This window comes from Lepus europaeus, chromosome 2 (assembly GCF_033115175.1).
Source record: "Lepus europaeus isolate LE1 chromosome 2, mLepTim1.pri, whole genome shotgun sequence".
NCBI classification, from domain to species: Eukaryota; Metazoa; Chordata; class Mammalia; order Lagomorpha; family Leporidae; genus Lepus; species Lepus europaeus.
Window position 1 is genome coordinate 69,305,668 of NC_084828.1, and position 25,831 is coordinate 69,331,498.

At 51.0% G+C, this 25,831-nt stretch overlaps 1 protein-coding gene across 3 annotated transcripts in view; it reads left to right on the forward strand.

The window, feature by feature from the left end:
* Window positions 1-25,831, forward strand: part of BOC (BOC cell adhesion associated, oncogene regulated) — an 85,601-nt gene that overhangs the window by 27,162 nt on the left and 32,608 nt on the right. For all 3 annotated transcript variants that reach the window (XM_062208162.1, XM_062208175.1, XM_062208173.1), the window contains 2 exons: window positions 21,904-22,085; window positions 22,713-22,991. In XM_062208162.1, the coding sequence (XP_062064146.1) occupies window positions 21,989-22,085; window positions 22,713-22,991 (376 nt within the window). In that variant the 5' untranslated portion in view covers window positions 21,904-21,988. The remainder of the gene's footprint in view (window positions 1-21,903; window positions 22,086-22,712; window positions 22,992-25,831) is intronic.

Consider the following 25,831-nt stretch of genomic DNA (forward strand, 5'->3'; position numbering starts at 1 on the left):
AATTTTCAGGGATAACTGATATTCAAATTTAAGTGTCTCCTGAACCTTACATGCTCATATGTAACTTTTTTTTTTTTTAATTACAAAAATGGGATCCTACTGTTTTGTAAGTTGCTTTTGGGACATTCTCCAGGAACCTCTTAGGCCCTCATTTCTAAAAGTGTATTTGGCAAAGCTCTCATCACTAATGGTACTCTGAGGAAAAAAAAGGAAAAGTTACTTTCAAACAAGTCCTGGCCTGTGGTCAAATCAGTGTAAGCCCGTGGCCGCGGCCGGTAGTGCGTCCTCTGGTCCCTCCTGGTGACTCATGCCTGGAATAGCACAGTAAAGGCTCGGAAAAGGACTGCAGTAAAGAAGGCTGGTTAGTTCTTCTTAAGGGCATTTCCCTAAGTCGTTTCTGGTACAGCTCTGGGCATGCATTACTCTCTGGTAGCTTTCGGGACGTGTCGTCTTAAACATCCCTCACTGTCTGCTCTCCACCACCGTCTGCCAGCCCCCACCTGTCTGTAGCTCTGTGGGACAGGCAGGGAAACATCGATCAGTTCATGTCATGACCAGGGGTGGGGAATCTCTTTTTTTTTTCTGCCAAGGAAGGGCCATTTGGGTATTTATAACATCAATCACAGGTCATACAAAGTGCCAGCATCCCATATGGACGCCAGTTCAAGTCCGGCCTGCTCCACTTCTGATCCAGCTCTCTGCTATGGCCTGGGAAAGCAGTAGAAGATGGCCCAGGTCCTTGGGCCCCTGCACCTACTTGGGGGACTCCGAGGAAGCTCCTGGCTCCTGGCTTTGGATTGGCCCAGCTCTGGCCATTGTGGCCATTTGGGGAAGTGAACCAACAGGTGGAAGGTCTCTCTCTCTCTCTCTGTCTCTGCCTCTCTTTAATTCTGCATTTCAAATAAATACATCTTTTTTTTTTTTTTTTTTTTTTTTGATAGGCAGAGTGGACAGTGAGAGAGAGAGACAGAGAGAAAGGTCTTCTTTTGCCGTTGGTTCACCCTCCAATGGCCACCACGGCTGGCGCACTGCGGCCGGCGCACCGCGCTGATCCAATGGCAGGAGCCAGGTGCTTCTCCTGGTCTCCCATGCAGGTGCAGGGCCCAAGCACTTGGGCCATCCTCCACTGCCTTCCCGGGCCACAGCAGAGAGCTGGCCTGGAAGAGGGGCAACCGGGACAGAATCCGGTGCCCTGACTGGGACTAGAACCTGGTGTGCCGGCGCCACAAGGCGGAGGATTAGCCTAGTGAGCCGCTGAGCCAGCATAAATACATCTTTTAAAAAAATAAATCATCAACTTAGAAACTAGCCTGCTACAGATTTACTGACTTTTGAGTCCCACCTGAGGTTGCCTTGGCAGGGCTAGATGAAATGAGAAGGCGCGCAGGCCAGACAGTCCAGGCTGCGGCTTAATCAATACTCTGGGTGTTTCTCCTGTGCACCCAGCGCTGTGCTTGACGTGGGTGTAATGATGAGCAAGAGAGCAGGCTGTCTGCCCGCAAGAACTTTCACTGTGCACCTGGCGCACAGTGGCCCTGTGAGTCACTCCCGTGATGGATGTGCGGCCCACACCGGGGGATGCGCTCTGCAGGGGCCTGGAGTGAGCCCAGCCCCTCCGTCTCGCTGATCACACTTCTCCAGTGCTGCACACTTCGCTCCTGCCTGTTTACTCTGCCTGTGCCAGCCTCGCACCAAGACCACTGGGTGCTGTAGAAGTTGGGGGTGCGGCTGACAGGAGTTGGGGGAGGGGGGCTTCTGGCATAAGGCGGGAACTGCTTGATGTGGGGGCGGGGAGGACTGGGGCAGGCCTCAGCTTTCCAGGTTGATATTTATCTAAGTTTCAGGGTTGTTTTTTTTAAAGATGTATTTACTTATTTGAAAAGTCAGTTACACAGACAGAAGGAGAGGCAGAGAGGTCTTCCATCCGCTGGTTCACTCCCCAGTTGGCCGCGATGGCCGGACTATGCCTATCCGAAGTCAGGAGCCTGGAGCTTCTTCCAGGTCTCCCATGCAGGTGCAGGGGCCCAAGGACTTGGGCCATCTTCTACTGCTTTCCCAAGCCACAGCAGAGAGCTGGATTGGAAGTGGGCTCGAACCAGAGCCCATATGGGATGCCAGCACGGCAGGTGGCAGCTCTACCTGCTACGCCACAGTGCCTGCCCCAGTTTCAGGGGTTTTAAGAGAGCGCAGCGGGTTAAAGCCCTGGCCTGAAGCACGGGCATCCCATATGGGGGCCGGTTCTAGTCCCAGCTGCTTCACTTCAGATCCAGCTCTCTGCTATGGCCTGGGAAAGCAGTGGAGGATGGCCCAAGCCCTTGGGCCCCTGCACCCACGTGGGGGACCTGGAGGACTCTCCTGGCTCCTGGCTTCGGATCGGTGCAGCTCCGGATGTTGCAGCTATCTAGGGAGTGAACCAGCGGATGTAAGACCTCTCTCTCTGTGTCTACCTCTCTCTGTTACTCTGTCTTTCAAATAAATAAAATAAATCTTAAAAAAAGAGAGAGAGAGCTCTGTAACTGAGAAAGATTAGGAGTGAGGTGGGGGGATGGACTGTGTATGCATGGGGGTTAGGGAGGTGGTGAGGAAGGTGGGTTTGTGTGCGGTCAGATGGGAAAGTGAGTGAACTGTCAGGATACTGAAGCCTGCTTGCCGGCTGGAGCTGGAGTGGTTTGCATGCCTGAGCTCTGTGTGTGTGTGTGTGTGTGTGTCTGTCTGGTTTTGCTTGGCATTTTCTTGAATGAGCCCCTGACCCAGACAAACCCAAGAAGCAGCAGCTTCCTCCGCCCTCAGTCCGGGTCACAGAACCCGAGACCTGTTTCTGAGTCACGTGGAGGGTGCATTGGTTACTTGATCACCTGGAGGAAGGGGCGTGGGGAATGATGGCTAGTGACAGTTTACTTGGAATGGCGGTGATGAGGTTGCCTAACAGGAAGTCAGAGCGAGTCTTTTCAACTCTACAGCTCTCTGAATGCCTGGCTTCTCCCACCCAGGAATCAGCTTCCTCTGTCATGACCTTTCACCCCTGTGTCTCAGGCCACTGCAGCTGTTTGCTGAGCACAGTCCTGGGACTGTGGAGGATGCTGAGGGTGCCCTGGGGAGCTGTGGTCCAGCAGTGAGGCGGACCTGCGTGAGTAACGGTGTGAAGGGCTCTGGGAGTGTAGAGCTGGGGGCCCGCACGGCCTGGTGGAGCACCTCTCCCCGAGTGGGGGATCAGGATATGCCCCTCGGGGCACCCGTTTCCTCAGGCACCCACTTCTCTTCCCATTCTCTGGCTCCCACCTCCTCGTTTTGCAAGCCCACTCCCATCCACCCCAGAATTGGATGGGACGGTGGGAAAGACTGTGCCTTGCCCTCTGTCTTCCCTGAAGAGGAATCCCAGAGGGCTCCCAGGTCAACTTGGCGCAGGAGGAGGTGGCGCCGGAAATGTCAGACGCTCACGTGCAAGAATAGCACCCCCAGGGCCTCATCAGAGCCAGACCCCTTGGCCCTTGGCTAAGCCCGGAAATGAACCCCAGGCAGGAGGGCTTTCTGGCTTAGCAAGCATTGCTTGAGTACCTACTGTGTGTTAAGAAGGGAGACTCACAGGTACACAGGCTCCGGCACAGTGGGAGCTGTGATGGTGTGGATGTTGAATCCGAGGCTGAAGTTCCCGGCAGGGAGACATCTGTTAGCACTAAGCCTTTTCCCTGCCCAAGTGATAACTTTAATAAATCTTCTAGGATGACGTGAGGAGTGAACACGGGTGAAGCAAGTGGAGCTTTTTTGTAATTTGGGAAAGGGGCTACCCTGGAGAACTGGCCCTCTGTGCCGGAGTGTGTGTGTGTGTGTGCACATGTGTACGTGTGCATACGCCCATGTGCATGCCTGCAGAGGAACCTCTGTACACATTTCTCTTCTCATTACTCTGGTGTCTTTACTAGTAGCTCTATTTTGTTGCCTATACTTAGTGAAATCCACAGGTTATCTTTTTTTCACTTTTAAAGATTTATTTATTTGAAAGGCAGAGTTACAGAGCAAAAGGGAGAGAGACAGAGAGGACTTCTCTCCACTGGTTCACTCCCCAAATGGTTGCAATAGCCAGGGCTGGGCCAGGACAAAGCCAGGAACCTGGAACTTCATCCTGGTCTCCCACATGGGTGCAGGGGCCCAAGCACTTGGGTCATCCTCCACTGCTTTCCCAGACCATCATCAGAGAGCTGGGTTGGAAGAGGAGCAGTCGAGAATGGAACTGGTGCCCACATGGGATGCTGGTGCTGAAGGTGGAGGCTTAACCCGCTGTACTGCAGTGTCAGCCCCACCAGAGGTTCTGTCTGCTCTTCTCAGCATGAACAACACTAAGCTGAATGTCCCTGATTCCCCTCCTGCACTTTTGAGCCGGATCTTGTTACCGGAGTGGATGATTCTGCGGAAGTGTGTGTTCTGTGGCCCCCGCGTATGTTGCAGGTTGAGCACCGGCTGGCTTCCTCGCCTATTCTCCCCTGCTGTCAGTGGGCACTCCCAGTGGGAACCAGTGGGGCAGCCTTCCTGAGTATTCACTCGCTGACTTCCACCAAGTGGGATTGTTTTAACTTGTCCTCAGAGATGGGACTTTATGCTTTTAAGGTCTGCCTTACATACTGCTCAGGTCCTGGGACTGGTTGGTTGATATATACTTCCCTTTTTTAAAAAATATTTATTTATTTGAAAGAGTGACAGAGATCTTCCATCCAATGGTTCATTCCCTAAAAGCCTGTAATAGCTGGGGTTGGCCAGGCCAAAGCTATTAGCGTGGAACTCAATGTAGGTCTCTTTGAACCAGGGGTTTGGGCCATCATCCAATGTCTTCCCAGGTGCATAAGCAGGGAGCTGGATTGGAAGCAGAGGAGTCAGACCAGCACTCCAAACACAGCCTAACCTGCTACACAGCAATGCCCACCCCATATATATGTATATATGGGTGTGTGTATATATGTGTGTGTGTATATATATGTGTGTGTGTTTATATATATATATATATTTCTCATACAGTCCATCCAGGCTCTAAGTGATGCCTTTTTCTGTGGTTGTTTGTCAACTTTGAGCATCAAATAAGATTTAAGTAGGTACTCCCATTTCGTCTGCAGTAATTGATTGGAATTTAGTTTATTGTTTATGTGATTTGTGTGGGCAGGGCCCTGGCCACAGGTTGTAATTAGAAAAAGTCCATAGAAAAAGAGCAGGTGATTCTGTTGTGGCCTCCTGCATTCACTGCAAGAAGTAGGAGACCAGCTCCCTTCTGGGGCTGGGGGCGCTTAGGGAATGTGTTTTCCTTTCCATAAAACCTTCTCCATGGCTCCTTGTTTCAGATGACCTCCTGTCTGGCAGAGGTATTTTCCCCTTTCGCTGCAAACAAGTAGAGACACCGCGGAGAAATTAGGGTCATTATTGTCATTATCATCATCAAGAGTGCAGGCAGGGCACAGGTGGGAGGGGAAGAGGTGATTCGCTGAAGTGATATTAAATGTTGACTAGCATTGGAGGAGACTGGGGCTGTAGAAACTACATCTGGCTACAGACTTGATGTCGCTAGCATTCCGCACGGATCCTCTGTCAAACGGTGCTCTTGTGAGATTCTATAGAACATTATGTAGACAGCATTACTTTTTTCGCCACAAAAAATAATTCCTGAACTTTTAAAAAAAGATTTATTTATTTATTTGAAAGGCATAGTTACAGAGAGAGAGAGAGAAAGAGAAAGAGAAAGAGAGAGAAGAGAGGTCTTCCATCTGCTGGTTCATTCCCCAAATGGCTGCAATGAACAGGGCTGGGCCAGGCGGAAGCCAGGAGCTTCTTCTGGGTCTCCCCTGCAGGTGCAGGGGCCCAAGGACTTGGGCCATCTTCTACTGCTTTTCCAGGCCATAGCAGAGAGCTGGATCAGAAGTGAAGCAGCCGGGACTACCAGGTGTCCATATGAGATACTGGTGTCTCAGGCAGCCCCGCCAGGCAGCTTTTGTACATTATTTTGTGAACACTTTTTAATAGCTCCTCAAAGTAGCTATTATAATTCTCATTTTCACAAGGAGTGAACTGAGGCTCAAAGGGACTAAGTAATACACCCAAGGTCCCCTCTTATGAAGGGCGGAGATAGAGCTCATCTCTGAACCCAAGGCTGATGCTGTTTTAGTTCCTGATCCTGCTGAGTTCCGACACTGTCACTTAAAAAGGTTTTGTCTGTAATAAAAGCTTGAGATGAGTGCCAGTGTCCTTTAGTGGCAGAGCATCAAGAAGGGCTGTGTTAATATTTCAAAACAGGGACAGTAACACTTCCTGAGTGGTGGAGATTAAAAGCAAGTATGGGGGCTGGGGCTGTGGCGTAACAGGTAAAGCCGCTGCCTGTAGTGCTGGTATCCCATGTGGGCACCGGTTCGAATCCCGGCTGCTCCACTTCTGATCCAGCTCTCTGCTACGGCCTGGGAAGCAGTAGAAGATGGCCCAAGTCCTTGGGCCCCTGCACCTGCATGGGAGACCCAGAAGAAGTTCCTGGCTCTTGGCTTCGGTTCAGCACAGCTCTGGCCTTTGTGGCCGATTGGGGAGTGAACCAGCAGATGGAAGACCTCTCTGTCTCTCTCTGCCTTTCCTTCTCTCTGTGTGTAACTCTGACTTTCAAATAAATAAATAAATCTTTAAAAAAAAAAAAAGCAAGTTCGGATGATATAGCACTGTATCATCGGCATGCTGTAGGGACTCAGTATACTGTACAGCTGCCTTCTCCGCATATCAGCCCCATCTCTGATCCTCTCCCCGTGCTCTTTTCCCCTCCCCAGCCCTCTTTTCCTGCTTCCTTCACCTGACCTCAAGCTCAGGGCTACAGTGGCATCACCTCCTGCAGCCCCTGTGTCTACAGGAAGCCTGTGGCTGGCCGCAAGCTTAGCTGATCTTTGAGAAGAGATAAGAAAGTGAACAGAAGAAGGCCCTGAGTGGAACCTCAAGCCAACTGAGATCTGCAGGGGCACAGCCCCCTGTCCTTAAAGAGCGTGGTTCAGCACACTTCCAGGACCGCCCAAGTGGTCTGTAAAGGCCATGGTTACCATCATTTCCCTCCAGAAAGTCTCCTTGGTTCTCCCACTGTTAACAGTCGTGGATTAGATTATCCATCCTTCTCAACCCCAGGTTTCTAATGCACCCAGACCCTTCACTCAGCAAACATTGACCAAGCCCCTAAGAAGTGCCAGGGCTTTCCTTGGTGCTAGGACTACCCAAGTAAATGCGACACATCTCTGCTGCAAGGAGTTTACAGTCTAGGGTTGGGGGAAGAGGTGAGAGTTCTGTGACGGACAAGACACGTGGTCCAAACCCTTAAATCATTGTGAACGTGTTAAATGGGTGTGCAGAGTGCTAAAGGAACTGGAACAGGGAAGAGTCACAGGAGGCTTCCTGAGGGAAGTGACATTTGAGGCAAGTTTTGAAGGATCAGTAGGAGTTCCATTGGTGGAATGAAGGAGAAGGGGATGGTGGTTCAGGTGGCGGGAAGAGGGAGTAAAGGCTTAGCCACATTTTGGGGCTGGAGGAAGAAAGACTGACAGGAGCCCCCTTGCAAACTCCCTGGAGTGCTGTTGGGAGGACTTTGAACTTCATTCAGTGGCACTCAGCTGGGGAGCTATCAGTTGTAAGTCTGTTTGCTTTTTATCTTTTATAAAAAATAACTTAGAACGCAAAGGGGTGGGGAAATCACTCAACATTCACTGCATTTTAAAAATTTTTTTTAAAAAAATATGATTCCTTGCAGGTGTCACCAAATGCTCACTTGCTGTTTACCAAAAGGCATCTATATTGTTCTCATCTTTTAAACATGTTTTTCATGTTACTGTTTGATCTTTATAATTACTATTTTTAATGGCTACATAATAGTGTATCAATTATATAATTTATGTAAACCAACATGATAAAGTGGGAAAAAAAAGCCCAAGGATTTTTATTTGTTTGTTTGAATTTATTTTATTATTTTTAATTTATTCGAGGGGCAGAGAGAGAGCTCACATCTGCTGGTTCACTCTGCTCCCCAAAAGCCCATGAGGGCTGGGATCCAAGCGGGGAGCTCAGAACACAGTGCAGGTCTCCCGTGTGGGTAGCAGGAACCCAGTTGTTTGAGCTCTTGTCACAGCCTCCCAGGGTCTGCACTAGCGGGAAGTCAACAGCGAGAGCAAATGGGAACTGAACCTGGGCTCTCCCATGTGGAACATGGGTGTCCTAACCACTACACCAGATACCCAACTCCCGAACCAAGGGCTTTAGAATCAGCCAGACCTCCCTGAAATCCTGCCTCAGATTCACCATCTGTGTGTGACCTTGGATAAGATACTTAATGGAGACTGAAGCTCAGTTTGATCTTATACCTACCTCACATTGTGAGGCTGTCAAATTAGATGAATTATGATTATGGCCTAGAGGAGGTGTTTGCTCAATGAATGCATACAGTTTGATTGAACTGGACTTTTTTTTTTTTTTTAAAAAAAGCTTTATTTAGGCCGGCGCCGCGGCTCACTTGGCTAATCCTCCGCCTTGCGGCGCCAGCACACCGGGTTCTAGTCCCGGTTGGGTCACCGATCCTGTCCTCGTTGCCCCTCTTCTAGGCCAGCTCTCTGCTGTGGCCAGGGAGTGCAGTGGAGGATGGCCCAAGTCCTTGGGCCCTGCACCCCATGGGAGAGCAGGAGAAGCACCTGGCTCCTGCCTTCGGATCAGCGCGGTGCGCCGGCCGCAGTGCGCCAGCCGCGGCAGCCATTGGAGGGTGAACCAACGGCAAAAGGAAGACCTTTCTCTCTGTCTCTCTCTCACTGTCCACTCTGCCTGTCAAAAAAAAAAAAAAAAAAAACTTTATTTATTTGAAAGACAGAGTTAGAGGGAGAGAAAGACAGAGATCTTCCATTCACTGGTTCGTTTCCCAAATGGCCACAACAGCCAGCATTGGGCTGGTCTCAAGCCAGGAGTTTCTTCCGGATCTCCCATATGGGTGCAGGAGCCCAACTACTTGGGTCATTTGATGCTGCTTTCCTAGGCTCATTAGCAGGAAGGTGGAATGGAAGTGGAGAAGCTGAGACTAGAACCTGCATCCATATGGGATGCCGGCATTGCAAGTAGTGGCTTAATGCAAGCTTGGCATTCTTGAGAGAAGGTAGATGGCAGTACAGAGTCTGATTAGGTGGGGAGAAGAGAGAGTCTGGGAGCTAGTAAGAGGGCTCTAGACCCATGCTGTCCCATACAGTAGCCGCTAGCCAGTGTGGCTGTTAAATACTTGAAATATAAACAGTTCAAACTAGGATGTGTAATAAATATAAGAGTACTTCAAAAAGGCCATGGAAAACAGATTGTATTAAAAAAATATTGGATTTCAAAAATTCTTTGTACTGAAGTATGTATATATATATGTATGTGTGTGTGTATATATATATATATATATGTTTTTAAAATTATTGATTTATTTGAGAAGCAGAGAGATAGAGCTGCCATCCCCTGGATCACCCTGAAAATGCCCACAATCACCAGGATCGGGCCACACCAAAGCTAGCAGTTAGAAACCCAGCACAGGTCTCCCATGTGAGTGGCAGGAACTCGGTTACTGCTCCTGGAGTTTGCATTGGCAGAAAGCTGGAGCAAGGAGCTGGAGCTAGAGACAGGTATTAAACCCGGGAACTCCAATGTGGGTCTTAACTGTGAGGCTAAGTGCCCTCTCTCAAACATCTTTGAAGTGTTTATTATTTACCATTATTTGAGAGGCAGAGAAATAGACAAACATACAGAGAAAGCTTCCATCCTGGCTCACCCGCTGGATGCCCACAGTGACAGGCTTGGCCAGGCTTAAGCTAGGAGCTTAAAATGCGGTCCCAGGCTCCCATGGGAGCATCCCAAGCAGCAACTTTTTTTTTTTTTTTAAGATTTATTTATTTATTTCAAAGCCAGAGTTACACAGAAAGAGATAGAGAGGATAGAGAGGCAGAGAGAGAGGGAGAGGGAGGGAGGGAGGGAGGGAGAGAAAGAGAGAGAGAGAGAGAGAGAGAGAGGTCTTCCATTCGCTGGTTCATTCCCCAAATGGCTGCAACGGCTGAAGCTGCGCCGATCCAAAGCCAGGAGCCAAGAGCTTCTTCCAGGTCTCCCATGCAGATGTGCAGGGGCCCAAGGACTTGGGCCCTCTTTTACTGCTTTCCCAGGCCATAGCAGAGAGCTGGATCAGAAGTGGAGCAGTAGGGACTCGAACTGGCGCCCATGTGGCAGCTTTACCCGCTGTGCCACGGTGCTAGCCCCCCTAAGCAGCATCTTAACTACTAGGCCAAATGCTCAGCCTCCAGACATCTTTCAATTCCATTTTCCACGAACTTTTTGAATCACTTTTATATAAATATTTAGAAGACTTACTGTAAATCAAAATGTAAATAATAGTTTATTTTGATTATGTGTTGAAATGATAACACTTTGATACATTGTTAGAACTCATCTGTCTTTTTTTTTTTTTTTTTTTTTTTTGACAGGCAGAGTGGACAGTGAGAGAGAGAGAAAGGTCTTCCTTTGTCGTTGGTTCACCCTCCAATGGCCGCCGCGGCTGGCGCGCTGCGGCCGGCACACCGCACTGATCCGAAGTCAAGAACCAGGTGCTTCTCCTGGTCTCCCATGGGGTGCAGGGCTCAAGTACTTGGGCCATCCTCCACTGCACTCCTGGGCCATAGCAGAAAGCTGGCCTGATAGAGGGGCAACCGGGACAGAATCCGGCACCCCGACCGGGCCTAGAACCTGGTGTGCCGGCGCTGCTAGGTGGAGGATTAGCCTGTTGAGCCACGGCGCCGACCAGAACTCATCTGTCTTTTAAAAATGTGGCTACAAGAACACTTTCAATAATGTATATGGCAACAATTATATTTCTGTTGGGCCACACTGCCCTTGCCAAAGTCAGTCCATTATGACTGATCAGACAGTAGGTGGAAGCAGAAGGCAAATTCAAGGTTGAGCAGCTGAGAGAGGGGCGAATCTTTTCCCGGTTTTCAGGAAGAGAAGATGAGTCTGAGCACTTGTTTGTAAAAGCAGGACATTAATGAGTGTCTTCCAAGCAGTGGTATGGAAGATTTGGTCTAGGCCAGAGCGGCTGTCCCTGCTTCCCCTAGAAGTCAGCCATTCGGGCTCCTGCCATGTGCCATACATGCTTTTATTCCTGCACAGAGTTGTCAGGGACACTTGCCTATCCCTCTGCTCACAGTCCACAGAGCTGGCAAGCGCTTGTCTCCAGGATCAGAAAATACCTGGAGCCCAGGCGTTTCTGGGAGATCAGTGACCACTGTGCTTCCTGTCAGAAAGGGTGGGAAGAGCTGAAGCTGCTCCGTGGTGCTCCCTGAGGCTTCACGGTGCTCCCTGAGGGCTCCACGTGCCCCATTTCCCTCTCTGAACCTCTCTGTAACACAGGCATCATGCTGGGTCGAAATGGCCCAGAGGAGGAAGGACTGCATAGAAAAAAGTAAGAGCAGGGACAGGCTTCTCCTGCAGGGACAGGATGTGCTCTCAAAGCCCATCAAGCCTCTGCTACCTATTGTGACCTGGCCAGGGGTCAGGGGTTCTCCAGGAGTGGACACTGGAGCCGACAAACTGGCTGAGGCTGGCTTCTGCACAGCATTTCAGGTAGCCGCATGTTGTTTAGATTTCAGAGCCTGGAATGGAAATTGTGCCTGGCCCTTGACGTCTTCAGGGTGTCATTCTCTGCGGGATTGCTAGGCTGGAGGACCTCAGGGTTGAGCTGGGAAGCCACCAGTTTCTGAAGTATTTCAAGATGGCTAAAGAATAAGGAAAGGGGGCCGGCGCCTTGGCTCACTTGGTTAATCCTCTACCTGCGGCGCCACCATCCCACATGGGCGCTGGGTTCTAGTCCCGGTTGCTCCTCTTCCAGTCCAGCTCTCTGCTGTGGCCCGGGAAGGCAGTGGAGGATGGCCCAAGTGCTTGGGCCCCTGCACCCGCGTGGGAGACCAGGAGGAAGCACCTGGCTCCTGGCTTTGGATCGGCGCAGCTCCAGCTGCAGAGGCCATTTGGAGGTTGAACCAACGGAAGGAAGACCTTTCTCTCTGTCTCTCTCTCTCACTGTCTAACTCTGCCTGTCAAAAAAAAAAAAAAAAAAAAAGAATAAGGAAGGGAGGTAGGTCGAGTTTGGAAGGCAGGCACCAGGATCTGCCTTGGTTCTGGCAGCTTTATCTGACTGAGCCTATCTGGCAGCACTGGGGAGTGGCACTGATGCACCTGTAGTAGGAGCATTTGCTGTGGCTGTCAGATAGCATTTCAGGTTCTTTACCAGCAAGAGAACCGTAGAAACAAATGTTCCTTCATTCAAAACCTACTTACTGACCACTTCCTGTGTGCCAGATACCATAGGATTCAAGTTTTGACTATAGGAGATGCAAGGTGTCCGGCACATAGCAAATCTTCCCAGGCAGACAAATCAATTAATTCACTGGCTTTTATTGGGGTTCTGCTCCCAGGCGAGGTTCCACGGCCCCAACAGAGCAACAGAGCGGGGGCTGGGGAAGGGGGCTGGGGAAGTCACGCGTCAGAGATTGGGAGGGCTCCTTTTATAGATTCAGGGCATGGGGGTTAAAGGTTGAGGCGGGTCTGATCCTCACTGGTTGACCTTTAGGCACCTGCGGGGACCTTGACAAGGACTTTCTTCCCCGGAAGTAGGCCTCTCCATTCCCGGAAGTGTAGGCCTTCCCTCCTTGCGGATCCCAAAGCTACCAGGAGAGTTTTTGAAAAGTCCTGTCCTTTGCTTATATTTTCTCTCTTGATGAAATTGTGATTTTTTTTTTTTAAGTCACAGAACAAATCACTTTATGTCTCACAGCTCATGAAGCTGATTATTCTTGGGGGAATTCTGCTGTATCTTGATTATGAATCTTGTTTTTCTACGAAGTTGGGAGCAGTGTACTGGGTTCTTTTTCCATGTTCCCTATCCTTCCATCCCATCTGGGCCCTGGAGGGAGACTGCCCCTGACCGCAGGGAGGTCACTCAGGACAGCTCCCATAAGTGCACCCAGGACCCCGGGCCTCTCACTTCCTGCACAGCCAGAAGAAAGGAGGGCCTGCGGGCTGGTAGGGCTCTTGCCTCCCAGGGTTTATTTCCCAAGTGGTTTCCTCTCAGTGCCACACCTGTGACTGTTCTAAGGGACTGTGCCCCAGGCCTGTAACAGCACCCTCCCTTCCCCCCCCCCCCACACACACCCACACACCCCAGTGGGATAAGAAGCAGGTGGGGCAAGGATTGGGGGAGAGAGTGCTGGCAATACCTGGGCAGTGGTGGTTGAACTCATAGGAAGGTTCCTGTCGCCAGAGCCCTCTGGGTGAGTGCTCCTAGAGCCCACAGCACCACCACACACTGTCTCCCACCTGTGCCCAGAAGCAAGCCTGCACACATTTGCACACACAACTCCACAAGCTCCTGGCCCAGTGTAGGCGCTTCTCACCCACTCCAAGTGATCCCCTAACACCACCATCGCTGTGTCTACCTCCTAACCTCCAGATCCAGCCTCTCTGGACCAGCTCCTTTTGAAAGGAAGAAAGAGAAAAAGGGAAGAAAAACAGAAAGTGGGGAATTAGAAGACTGAGAGCAGCCCGCAGGGGCAGCCGCGCCTTGAGCTATCTCAGTGCATCACAATGAATATGGACTCTATTAAGCCCCGTTCTGCCTGTTAGTGTCTCCCGGGGTAACACAGCCCCCATATGGCAAGCATGCAGCAGATTAGGGCAGGCCCCTGGCCCCATTGAAGGCCCGGGGCTTGACTGGCAGTCGGACCCTCTCCCCGCCTCCCCCAGCCCTCACACTTGACACTGCCTGTGTTTATCTAAAGCGAGGAGGGGGGGCCATTTGGAAGGTTTTTGTCCCAGCTCGGAGAGAAGGGAGGGGAGGCTGGGGCCCGGTGGCGAGAGGGAGGTTGAAGGAGGAAGGGGATGGGCCCGGAGGGAACCTTCATAAATATTCAGGAGGAGCTCTGAATGGAGAGAGAGAGAGAAATAAAGCAGATGGAATTCGTGTTAAAGAACAGCACAATCACCCTGTTTGGAGCCCTCCAAAAACAAACCCCCCCAACCAAAAAAAAAAAAAAAAAGAGAGAGAAAGAAAAGGGACAGGCCTTCTAGGAGTGTAGGGGCTGCGTTTATCCAATTAGCAGGGTTGTCAAATTGAATTTATATGGAATAGGGCTGGGGGGATTGAGAAGGGAGTGTAGAAGAAAGGAAGTGGTTTTCCTTTTCTCTTTTTCCAGTTTAGCAAAAAAGGGCCACCTCCTCCTCCCCTCCCCTCCCCTCCCTGGGTAGATTAAAAAAAAAAAAAAAAAAAAAACACTGCAAGGAAATGAGGCCATTTTCGGGAAGGAGTATGTGTGGCAAAGAAGTGAGACTCCCAAGGAAGACTCCCTGGAGGTGGGAGAGCATTCCACATGCTGGGCAAGGCAAGAGATAAGACCAGCCCTTTACTTAGGAAGCAGAGGGCGGGGCTCTGGGGTGTTTGGGGGGGGCAGGAGTCCCCCAGACCCTTTTCCACCCCCTTGCCTTGCTGGATAGGGTGTCCCCCTTGCTGGAGTGGAACTGCGTGTGTTAGAAATTTTGGGTTGCATGCAGGAACCAGGGTTTTGCTAATCCCCTCCCCAATGCCACCTGACACTATCCCGTAGTGCCCCTCTACCTGTGGTGTTAGCTTCAAACTCTTCCCTGGTCCGCCACAGCTTGGCCCAGACTCACTGCCCCACTCTGTCTCCTTCCATCTGTCTGGTAGAGTAGTCTCCTGCACTGGCGCCGGGCTTCCTGGGGGTGATGTCAGCTGCTCCCAGGAGCGCTGGTGGCATGAGAGATGCCCTTCATGTTTGTTTCTATCTGAGAGAGGGACGGGAAGGCATGATGTTTACCAGAGGCATTGACAGGGCTGTCACGTGTCACAGCGGGATCCAGGGCTGCTCCACCCTGCTGCCCACTTGGCAGTGGGACCTCACTGCTCCTTCATTCACTCCCCAGCTTTCCTGTTCTCCCTTAAGTGGATTTGCAGATTATATTATTTAGTTTTAACTAAGTTAACTCTCACAAAAGAACAAGTGGCTTAAAGAGATTGCTGCAAAGCAAGTGTGGGTTGAAGAGAATGCTGATAATCCAGGCACAGGCAAACAGGGGGAAACAACACAGCTGACCTTTCCCAGGTCCGGTCAGGAAGGAAACCCGGTGATAATGGAATCACGTCTGGAGAAGTCCACACGATAATTAAGTCCTGGAGACGCACAGAGATTATAGCCTTGTCATTAGCAATCGTCCGTCTAAGACATCACTCCATGATGTTATAAGGCATTAGGATCAAGGAGTTGTTAAAATGTGGTTTCACTTTCAGCTACTCTTTTTAAAATTGTACTTCTGCAGTATGTGTGTTTGGTTTATAAATGAGTAAATATGCCTGTATTAGGGATGTTTGCCCAGACTGTTTTCCTGGTAAAGGATTCAGATCACAAGGTTCAGAGACCGCTGGCTGCAGGTGACAGCCGTGTGTGCCATGCAGCACCTGTGACCAGAGACTTGTTTCCTACCTGGGCTCCCTTTCTAGCCGTGTCCTCGTTTTCCTTATATATGTGCCTGCCCCCCCCCAGAAAGCCCAGTTTGCATCCCAACCCTAGATCCCAAAGTCCTCTTTGGAAGGCCCACAGTCGAGAATGCTCCCTCCCTCTGCCTTCATTGCTACTGCCCCTTTGTGACCACACTGGTGAGCAGTTGAAAGAACGCTGGGGTCATTAACGTGTGAGTGATGCCCAAGTTTTATTGGTTTATTTCATTGGTTTATTTCTTCTCATGTTGCATCTCGAGCTCCTTGCTTCCATCTTGCAGCTGTGCCTTCTGAAACGTAACAAGTGGTCCCCAGGTCAGAGGTGGAGGCCACATGGTCACTCTTAACCGTCTTGGCCTAGAAGTGACACATGACATGTTTTCTTACACCTCATTGGCCAGCACCAGTCCCATGGCCCTGAGCTAACTGCAGTGGAGGCTGGGAAATGAAAAGCTAATGGATGTGGGGAGTGGCAGGCTTTTGTCCCCAGTTTTGCTTTAAGCTCCTAAAGGACTGAATCTATCTTCTGGTACCTTGCCAACCTTTTTTTTTTTTTTTTTTTTTTTTAAGGTTTATTTATTTATTTGAAAGAATTACAGAGAGGGAGAGGCAGAGAAAGAGAGAGGTCTTCCATCTGCTGGCTCACTCTCCAAATGGCCACAATGGCCAGGGCCAGGCCAGGTGGAAGCCAGGAGCCAGGAGCTTCATCCAGGTCTTCTGTGTGGATGCAGGGGCTCAAGGATGTGGGCCAGTTTCTACTACTTTCCCAGGAGCATTAGCAGAGAGTTGGATTGGAAGTGGAGCAACCAGGACTTGAACCAGCACCTATATGAGATGTAGGCAGCTGCTTTACCCGCTACACCTCAGTGCTGTCTTGTATGTAGTAGAGCTCAGTAATATCGTTCCCAGTAATATTAATAGCAAGGAAAAACAAGGATGCTTCTTGTAGAAGACTCATACAAAAATGTGGATAAAGAATAAGGGGAAAATATTCATAGAGGCCGGACAGAACCTGTCATGTACTTTACAACATCAAATCATTGGTATTTTCCTATATTTAACGTCAGAATGGCTTGGGTAGATGTTCCTAGTACCAGTCCAAAGTGGGAAAGCACCTGGCCTATATGGCCATTTAGATTAAGGAAAATTCAGTGTTTAGTTCCATAGTCACATTACGAGTATTTAGTGGCTACTGGCTGCCTAGCATTTTGGACAGTGCATATATTGAACATTTCTATCATTGCAGAAAATTTTATTGAAGGGGTGGGGTTTGTGCATTGAAGAATGGGATGTTCTCGATTAGGATGTAGATGGTAAAAGGCTTAAAATGATCCCATGTGATGATCATGCAGGTAGCATTATTTTACGCATAAGTAAATTCAGAAACATTTTAAAATCCATTCAAAAACAATTCTTTTTTTAAACAATTTATTTCATTTATTTGAATGGCAGTGACGGAGAGATCTTCCATCTGTTGGTTCACTCTCATAATGGCCACAACAGCCAGGGCTGAGCCAAGCTGAAGCCAGGAGCCCAGAACTCCATCTTGGTCTCCCCCGTAGGCGTAGGGGCCCAGGTACTTGGGCCATCATCTGCTGCTTTCTCAGGGACGGCAGCAGGGAGCTGGATCCGAAGCAGAGCAGCCCTGACTCAAGCGCTCATAGGGGATGCCTGCGTCACAGGTGGTGCTTAATCCACTGGCTCCTAAAGTCAGTTCTGAGTAGTTGGTTCGTGAGGCCCAGAAACAGCTTGCTGGGAGCAGGAATTAGAAGGCCTGAGTGGTGGTTGTCTTCCCTCTGATTCACTCAGCCTGGAAACTTGTCTTGTAGAACACTCAAAACACACATGCAGCCGGCACCACGGCTCACTTGGCTAATCCTCTGCCTGCGGTGCCGGCACCCAGGGTTCTAGTCTCTGTTGGGGAGCTGGATTCTGTCCCGGTTGCTCCTCTTCCAGTCCAGCTCTCTGCTGTGGCCTGGGAAGGCAGTGGAGGATGGCCCAGGTCCTTGGGCCCTGCACCACCTGCATGGGAGACCAGGAGGAAGCACCTGGCTCCTGGCTTTGGATCGGTGCAGCGCGCCGGCTGTAGCAACCATTTGGGGTGTGAACCAATGGAAAAAGGAAGACCTTTCTCTCTGTGTCTCTCTCTAACTCTGCCTGTCAAAAAACAAAACAAAACAAAACAAAACAAAAAACCACATGCAAAGCTATTGTGTTTTCTCTGAGGCTCCTCCTAATTTAAGATGTTCCCTTTTAGTTGGGTCTGTGGGTGAAATACAACTTTTCCATTAAAATGACCTTTTTTGTTATTCTGTGTATCTGAAAGAGTACAAGATGTCTTGATAACTTTTCTTAATTCCCTTTCCTAAGTCTGAGCTCAGTCTGCAGCCCTCTAGGATTAAATTCTTGATTTCCCCCACTGGCCCTTGTCCGAGTGGGAGTCCCACCTCTCTCCTGAGGCAGTGCAGGTGGGAGGGGGGATCCTCACCTGGGCCCCATCCCTGTGATGGCTCCTTCTGGGAGCACAGCCTTGATCTGCCTTCAGTGACAAGTGGGAAATGGGGCTCTTACCATATAAAATTGAGAACCCGCAGAAAAAGGAACGTGGGGCAGAAATGTTTGTCTTTGCATGTAGCTAGCCCCACTCAACCAGTGAGATGAGAGAAAGCCTCTTGGTGTTTGCTAGCTGTCACTGTCCGGATCAGCTCATCTTTGCGTTGGGTCTTTGGACATCCGGAGGGGTTGGTTTGCGTGCTGGCTGCTGGAGGCCTGTGTCTGAGAGAGCAGCAGTGGGTGTGGGCGTCCAGGGGGCCGCATGGCGGCCCCGTGTGGTGTTGCCTTGCTCTTGGTCCAGTTAGTCAGCCAGGCCTCTTGGGACGAGGTGGAGCTGGCTTCCTCCTGACAATGATCAACTCTCAGTTGTTTGCAATTTTCTCAAAAATAAATACTCTGAGGCTACAGTTTCTCATGCTTGGTCTGAACCCCAGAAGAGTGTTTGTTGTTGTTGTTGTTGGAAGGCCTCGGAGACGTCTGTTTGGAGGAGATTATTTCAGCGGGGAGCATGTGTGTCAGCAGTTAAGCTTCGCCGACATATTTTATTTTCTTTATGGTGTCCAGATAATCCTTAGAAATGGCAGGCACCTAGGCTTCAGCGAGAAACTCATGGCAAGAATTCATTTTCCCTTCTCTCTGCTTTTGATATTTTTTTGTCTTGATTTCTTCCTCTTTTTCTGAGAAAACACATAAGAAAATAAGAAGGATCCCAGACATTCTTTGCATTGCCAAGAAAAATAACAGGCCTTACTGTTGCCTCCACCCAGCTCTGAAATTGTACCTTGCTCCTTTCACAGTGGGACAACACTTCACTCCCTTTTACTTCTCCCACTTGAGCCTTGCTGGATCTAAAGCAACAGCACCAAACAAAATTAGACAAACTTCTCAGATCCCTCCATTTCTGGAATGAGCCTCTTGCTACACCAGTCTCACTAGGTAAATTGGTCTAGGAGCAAACTCAGTTCCCCCAGCTGCAGCGCCATCCCCCCACTTTTCTCTCCCTCTACAGCTTTTGGGTGAATGGGATCTCAGAGTCCGGCTTCCCTAAGCCTGCAGCTCTGTGGCAGCGGTGAGTGAGTTAACCCCTTCCTTCCCTTGGGCTACCTGCTCCCTCTCACCACCCCCACTCTGGTCACTCCCCAGCTGCACTCTTTCCTCCTGGCTTTTGCAAGCCGGATGCTTGCTGCCTGCAGCCGGAGCAGGATCTGTTTCCACTCTGAACCTTATAAATTACCGAGGGTGCACAAGTCACAGGAATTGTTTGGCCCGGGCCTCATTAAGCAGGAGGGGGTCTGGGCAGAACTGGCTCAGTAAAACCTTTGTCCGTTTTACAGCACAAACACCTCTGTGGGCCCCCTGTGCTCAGATCCCAAACAGCCCTCCTGTCCTTTGTCTGCCGGGCTCTCTCTGCCCTTCATTATTTGGGTTCATTTTCCATCGCCCCCGCCCCCTCCCTCCTTCCTTCTTCCTCCCTTCCTTGGGGCAGGGGAGGAACAGGTGTTACCAATCTCTGGTTCCCTCCGATCCCGGCCTTGGGAACTCTCACAGTGTTCTGTCCCCTATCTCTTCAGGGAAAGGTGGACTGGAGAATGCTAACAAGCGTCTGGAAAGCGAGAGGGTCCCCCGGGCTGGCTTTTTGGCATTCACTTTGCCTCTAGCTGTCAAGGTTGAAGCTCCTCACTGTTCTAACAACTCTGGTGAGCATCCACTGGGTGCAGAGCCCTGTGGTGAAAAGCTCAGAGCCCAACCCCTGGATTCCCTCCAGGCCTGCAGTTCCGTGACTTTGGACAAGTTAGTTACCTAACCTTTGCAACTCAGCTTTCTCACCCGGGAAGAGGGGCGAAGTAAAGGAGAGGCCTTACACCAGGAGCTGAGCAGGTTCCTGCAGTGGCGGGGCCCCCACCCCTACCCGGCTGTGCTCCTGTCCTCTGCAGCTTTCATGAATTTCACTCGGCTGACAACACGGCCCTAACTCTGCCTGCCTTTCAAATAAATGCATCTTTAAACAAAAGTAACACAGCCCTTGGATTTACTGGTGTCTCACTCTCTGTCTACCCCAACAGGAAATGATTTCCAATTGCCAGGAAAGAATTTTTGAAATTTCAGATCCTTCTTGGAAAGTGTCCCCTTGTCCTTTCCCAGAGCAGTCAGGGGGTCCCATAGGTGTGTGATGCTGATGTCACGCGGCAGAAGGAGGGAGTCAAGCTCAAGGGAAAGGCCATTTCATGGAAGACACCCTGCGCGTCAGTTTGGGGACTGCGGCTGCAGGCTTAGGTCTGGCTTGGAGCTGGTGGGTTGGCAGAGCCGGTGTGGCCCCCTTCACTGCCTCAGCAGCCAGGCCTAAAGTCAAGAAGCAAAGGACATTGGAGAAGGGACAGATGGAGGCAGGTCCCAAGTCCTAGCCCAGGGCAGGAACTTCAGCCCCCGGCCCTCAGAGGCAGCGCGTCTGTGTCTCAGCTGGGGCGCTCAGCTGCCTTCCTGACTTCTCAGTGGTGACTGGGAGTCTTTGAGAGAGTCTCTGGATAGGTAAATGCTCCAGGACGATGACCACTTTGACTGTGTGTGTCACACTTCTGGACGTACACAAGTACTGTTAATATTGCCAGGTGCACCTGGGGCAGGAAGGATTCATCCCCTTCCCAATCGCCACGTGAGCTCACTCTGATGCCTCCCTGCCCGAAAGGGGTGGTGCACCTGCCCTTCCTTGCTAACATTCTGTCAGTACATCAGCAGAAAGCGCAGAAGAGAAACCTGGGCTTCGGCTGTGCCAGAAACGTGTGCTATGTGCGAGAAAAAAACACACACTTGCCTTTGTGATTCTGATGGCTCTTACAAAGACCATGGCTCAAAGGAGACTCAAAGGAATAAAGCTGTAGAAGGGGAATGGGCATCCTAGGCAGGTGTTCTGAGGGGGCTGGCGGAGAGAGAGGGGGCATGAGGGCAGCTGGAGGGGCGATGTGATCTGCAGCCCCAGAGGAGTGTGGTTCTAGGGGGAGATGGAACGTGGGCAGTCCCCAGTTCAGATCTGGTGGAGACAGAAGACTCCAGAATCACAGCGTTAGGGGCAGAGAGAAGCAGAAGCCAGCAGGTGCAGCTGAAGTAAGGCTCTGTGCCCTGAGAAGCCGAGGTGCCTTGGCTAATATGTGACCCTTGGCCGTCTTGGTGCTCAGAGAGAGTGAGAGTCGTGGTGATAAGCTGAGGAGGGCAGGTCAACTCCAGGACTAAAAGACAACTCACAGGGATGAGGAAAACCAAAGCAGGAACGCTTTCTTGAGTCACTGAGACTTTGGGATTCAACAACTAGGACCATCCCCTGAAGGGTTTGGTATGCATATAGCCCCACACTGTTCTGCACTAGTGACTTGGCATGCTATGTGCCCGTGGCCGTCTGGCCTCCTGCAGGCTGGTCGTAAACTAACTTCATCTGCTCTGGCATCTGGGCTACATTTTTCCCTGCCCTGTGCGTGGCTGTAGGTCTCAGCCTCTCCACAGCCTGTGCTCCCCTGTACTTGCTGCTGTTGGTCCATGGGGCAGGGCTCTGGCAATTCTTCCCGTCATAATATTGCCTTCTTGCTCAGAAAAGAGCTCAAGGGGGCAATTCTAAGAAACTTCTTTTAGGTGAGAAATGGGGTAGAGAGTCCTTGGGCCTTCTGACAGCTTGGCCAGCTCTGCATGCTGGATGTTGCCAGCAAGTGTGGCGAAGCAGGGATGAGGGGCAGAGCTGGTAGCCATGGCCACTGCGGGGGCTTCCCGGATATCCTTGCTATGGCCGTCTCTTCCCTCCTCTTCTCCTACAGTACAGTGTTTCGGGGCACTGCGGTATCTCTTTGAGTGACCCTGGTGGCTTATGGGACGTTGGCTGCAGACCGCCTGTGACATACCATGCTGCGTGGGATGATGACGGCGCGGAGAGGGAAGAGGCCTGAGGTCACAGTCGCCTGCCTCCTCCTGGCCACAGCAGGCTGCTTTGCGGACTTGGGTGAGTACACTCCCTACCTTTCTCAGCCCTTAAAATGCATTGCCCCTAATGCCCAATGGATGCATCAGGTACCCTACAGTAGCTCCTTAAAAGTCTGCCGAAGTAACCTTTTATTCCCATGGGCCTTCGGGGCACACTCAAGAATCTAGGATGAGATGGGATCGTGACAGCGTTACTCATTCAACATAGACCAGAGGAGGAAGCACCATCATCATCATTGTCACATAGCAGCCTTTTGTTGTGTACTTAGCATCTGAGATCATGGCACGCTGCTTACATGCATTGTTTGTAAGCCATGACAACCCCATGATACCTGTGACCTTGGCCTTATTTTATGAAGACAGTTTCAGGCAGGCTGGAGTCACGCAGCTCAGGAGTAGTGGCACTGGGATCAGACCCAGGTGTGCCCACCTGCAAAGCCCAGGCTCGTGCCTGCCTCGGAAAGCTGCGTCCTGGGAGCAGAGACAGGCCGGGGCATGCCCAGGGGAGCTGACTCATTCAGAGGGCGATCACCTCCACCTCTGGTGCTCAGCCCCCAGCGGCTGTGGGCACTGTGCTCCTGGCAAGGGGATGCTGGCCGCTTCGTGGGCATGGCTGTTCATTGCTGCCTCCCTCTCCCTCCTCCAGACGAGGTCCCCCAGGTCACCGTCCAGCCTGCGTCTACTGTCCAGAAGCTCGGCGGAACTGTGATTCTGGGCTGCGTGGTGGAGCCCCCGTGGATGAACGTAACCTGGCGCCTGAACGGGAAGGAGCTGAACGGCTCCGACGACACTCTGGGCGTCCTCCTCACCCGCGGGACCCTCGTCATCCCTTCCCTCAGCAACCACACCGTGGGGCGGTACCAGTGTGTGGCCCGGATGCCCGTGGGGGCTGTGGCCAGCGTGCCAGCCACAGTGACACTAGCCAGTGAGTCTCTCCCTTGCCTCCACCCACTCCCCTTCTCCCTTCTCCCCCCACCATTCGTATCGCACCACAGAGGGGGTGTCACCACTAAAATTGCAAAGCCGAGGGCAGCACCTGCCTGATAATCCCCGTGTTGGGGGTGGGGGGCACTGTGTCCTGCTGGGCGGGGGGCGTCCCTCTGAGCAGAGAGATGTCCAGGACGAGTGTCTAGCGAGGGCAGCTGGGGAGCATCCTGCCGATCTGTTTCTGAGGTCCTCACAGCTGGGCCGTGCTGGGCCTTTCCAGTTAGTTTTTGTGTGAGGTGGGCTGGGCCAGCTGTTTCCTGGCCGCCCTCTGTCTCTCTCTCAACTCCATTCTCACAGTGGTTGTAGCCAGAGCTATGTGTGGTCCAAACAAAGCCTGCCCATCCTGGACTTGGCCTCCTGTCTCTCTGTGAGGGGTGGGCATAGTCCACATGTCTGGGATAGAAATGTTAGAACATGAAATGGAAACTGCTTGACAAGGGGTAAAAGGAAGAGAAATGAGAAAGGGATGAGGACACAGCTGGAACCAAGGAGAATGCCAGAAGACAGCATATCATGCTACCTTTGTTTTTTTTTTTTTTTTTTTCTGGAGTTTTACTGTTTTTTATGTTGTTGCACTCGCTGTAAGAGAGTTGGTTAAAATCATTATGTCTGTAGACATTCTGTTTGTGGTGCAGATTCAGTGTTATCTCTGATCTCTATTTCCCCTGATTGTTACATTACAAACAACAGAGGTCCTTGGGTCAACCCATGAAAACCAAGGGCTGGGGCCAGCGCTGTGGCATAGTGGGTAAGGTGGCTGCCTGCAGTGCCCATATCCCATATGGGCGCCAGTTTGTGTCCCAGCTGCTCCACTTCCGATCCGGCTCTCTGCTGTGGCCTGGGAAAGCAGTGAAAGATGGCCCAAGTCCTTGGACCCCTGCACACACGTGGAAGACCCGGAGGAGGCTTCTGGCTCCTAGCTTCTGATCAGTCCAGCCCCAGCCATTATGGCTATTTGGGGAGTGAACTAGCAGATGGAAAACCTCTCTGTCTGTCTGTCTCTTTCTCTCTGCCTCTGCCTCTCTCTAGCTGCATTTCAAATAAATAAATATTTCCTTAAAACAACAACAAAAACAAAAACAAGGGCCAAATAGCTTCTGAGGTCCCCCAAACTGAATAATTCTGGTGAATTCCATTTCCATGCCTTTGTTGCCAGATTATCTCCATGACAGCTCTCATTTCTCCTTCTTCTCCTTCTTTTTCTATTAAATGTGGATTTATTTATTTTCATCTACTTGAAAAACAGAGCAATAGAGAGAACGAGAGAGAGATCTTGCATCTGCCGGTTTCTTCCCAAATGCCCATGACAGCCAGGTCTGGGCCAGGCCAAAGCCAGGAGCCTGGGACTCCATCTTGGTCTTTCATGTGGGTGGCAGAGACCCAAGAGCCACCATCTGCTGCCACCCAGGCATATCTGCAGGAAACTGAATCAGAAGTGGCATAGCCCGGACCTGAACTAGCACTCTGGTATGCGAGTGTTCCAAGTGGCAGCCCTATCCGCTGTACCACGATGCCTGCCCCTCTTCTAAAAGTGAGGCATAGTTTTTATAAAATTACTTAGGTATATATTATCAAGATCTAAAGGAGTTAAGCTTTGGCCAAGTGACTCAAGACATGCACAGCTAGGAGAGGAACTGTGTCTGGAACAGTTGTTTTTAGTTGCCACTGTGGTTACCCTACAAAGTCTCAGTGTGTTGGGCCAGATTGAAGTGAGAATCTGACAGACAGCCTTTAGATATGATTTCCACTTGGGTGTACTCCGGCTCAGGCACAAAACAAGGGTTCTTCACAAAACGCTGAAATCCGTCCATAAGTTTCCATGAACGTTTTGAAGCCCCCTCACTTGCATGGATTTCAGGTTTTTTTTTTTTTTTTTTTTTTGCATTAAAATAGACTTTTAATTTCATTTTCTACAAACTTCCTGAAGTTCCCCTGTGTGTATGTTATCTAATTATCTACCCATTGTACAGACGGGGGACATGAGGCTGGATGGATCTAACGCACTCCTGAAGCCTGCAGAGCAGTCCCACCACCAACTCTCATGTGCTGACCCTGTAGCCAAGAAATAGACTGAATTCTCTCCCACCCGGCCCCTTCCCTGGAGCCTGACGTGTAAGAAACGTGGAAACTTGTTGACTTTACTGGTGTTAGGATTTAAACTCCAGGAAGATTTCTAGGGCGTGTCTGCTCATGACCTAGCCCCGACAGTCCTGCTTTGGGCTTCTCTATCACCATCATCATCATCATCACCCTCGTGGATGACATGGTGCAGGGAGCTCAGCCATCCCGATCGTGGGTCATGCCTGAAGCAGTCGGCTCTGGTGCCTGGGGTGTGAGAGGCCTGAGTCCTGTACGAAGGCGAGCGATGGGGAGCTAGGAAAGTGAGAGAGAAAAGCTCTCCTACTGTCAGTGAGAGTGGAACGGAGGCCGCCCGCTTGCGCCGTTCTTGGAGAACAGTCAAGCATCCTGGTCTTTGCTCAGGTAGAGCGTGTCCTCGGCTGTCTCCCTGAGGAGCCAGGCTGGCCCTGGGCTGCACCTGGCACCCCTGCCCACCGAGTGGGAGCCGCTCACCTCTGTGGCAGAAGGAGCACGCAATGAATCTGAGTGCTGGCCCTCTGGGGAGCTGACTACATGCTCAGGGGTGGATGCAGGGCCTGGTGACCAACTGGGCACCCCCCCTCTAGCCAGGCCTATTTCTTGGGGGTGGGGAGCAGGGTGTGCCCGGAAGGCTTGAATGAGGAGAGTAGGGAGGCGTCATCAGATCACATCAAGTGAGAT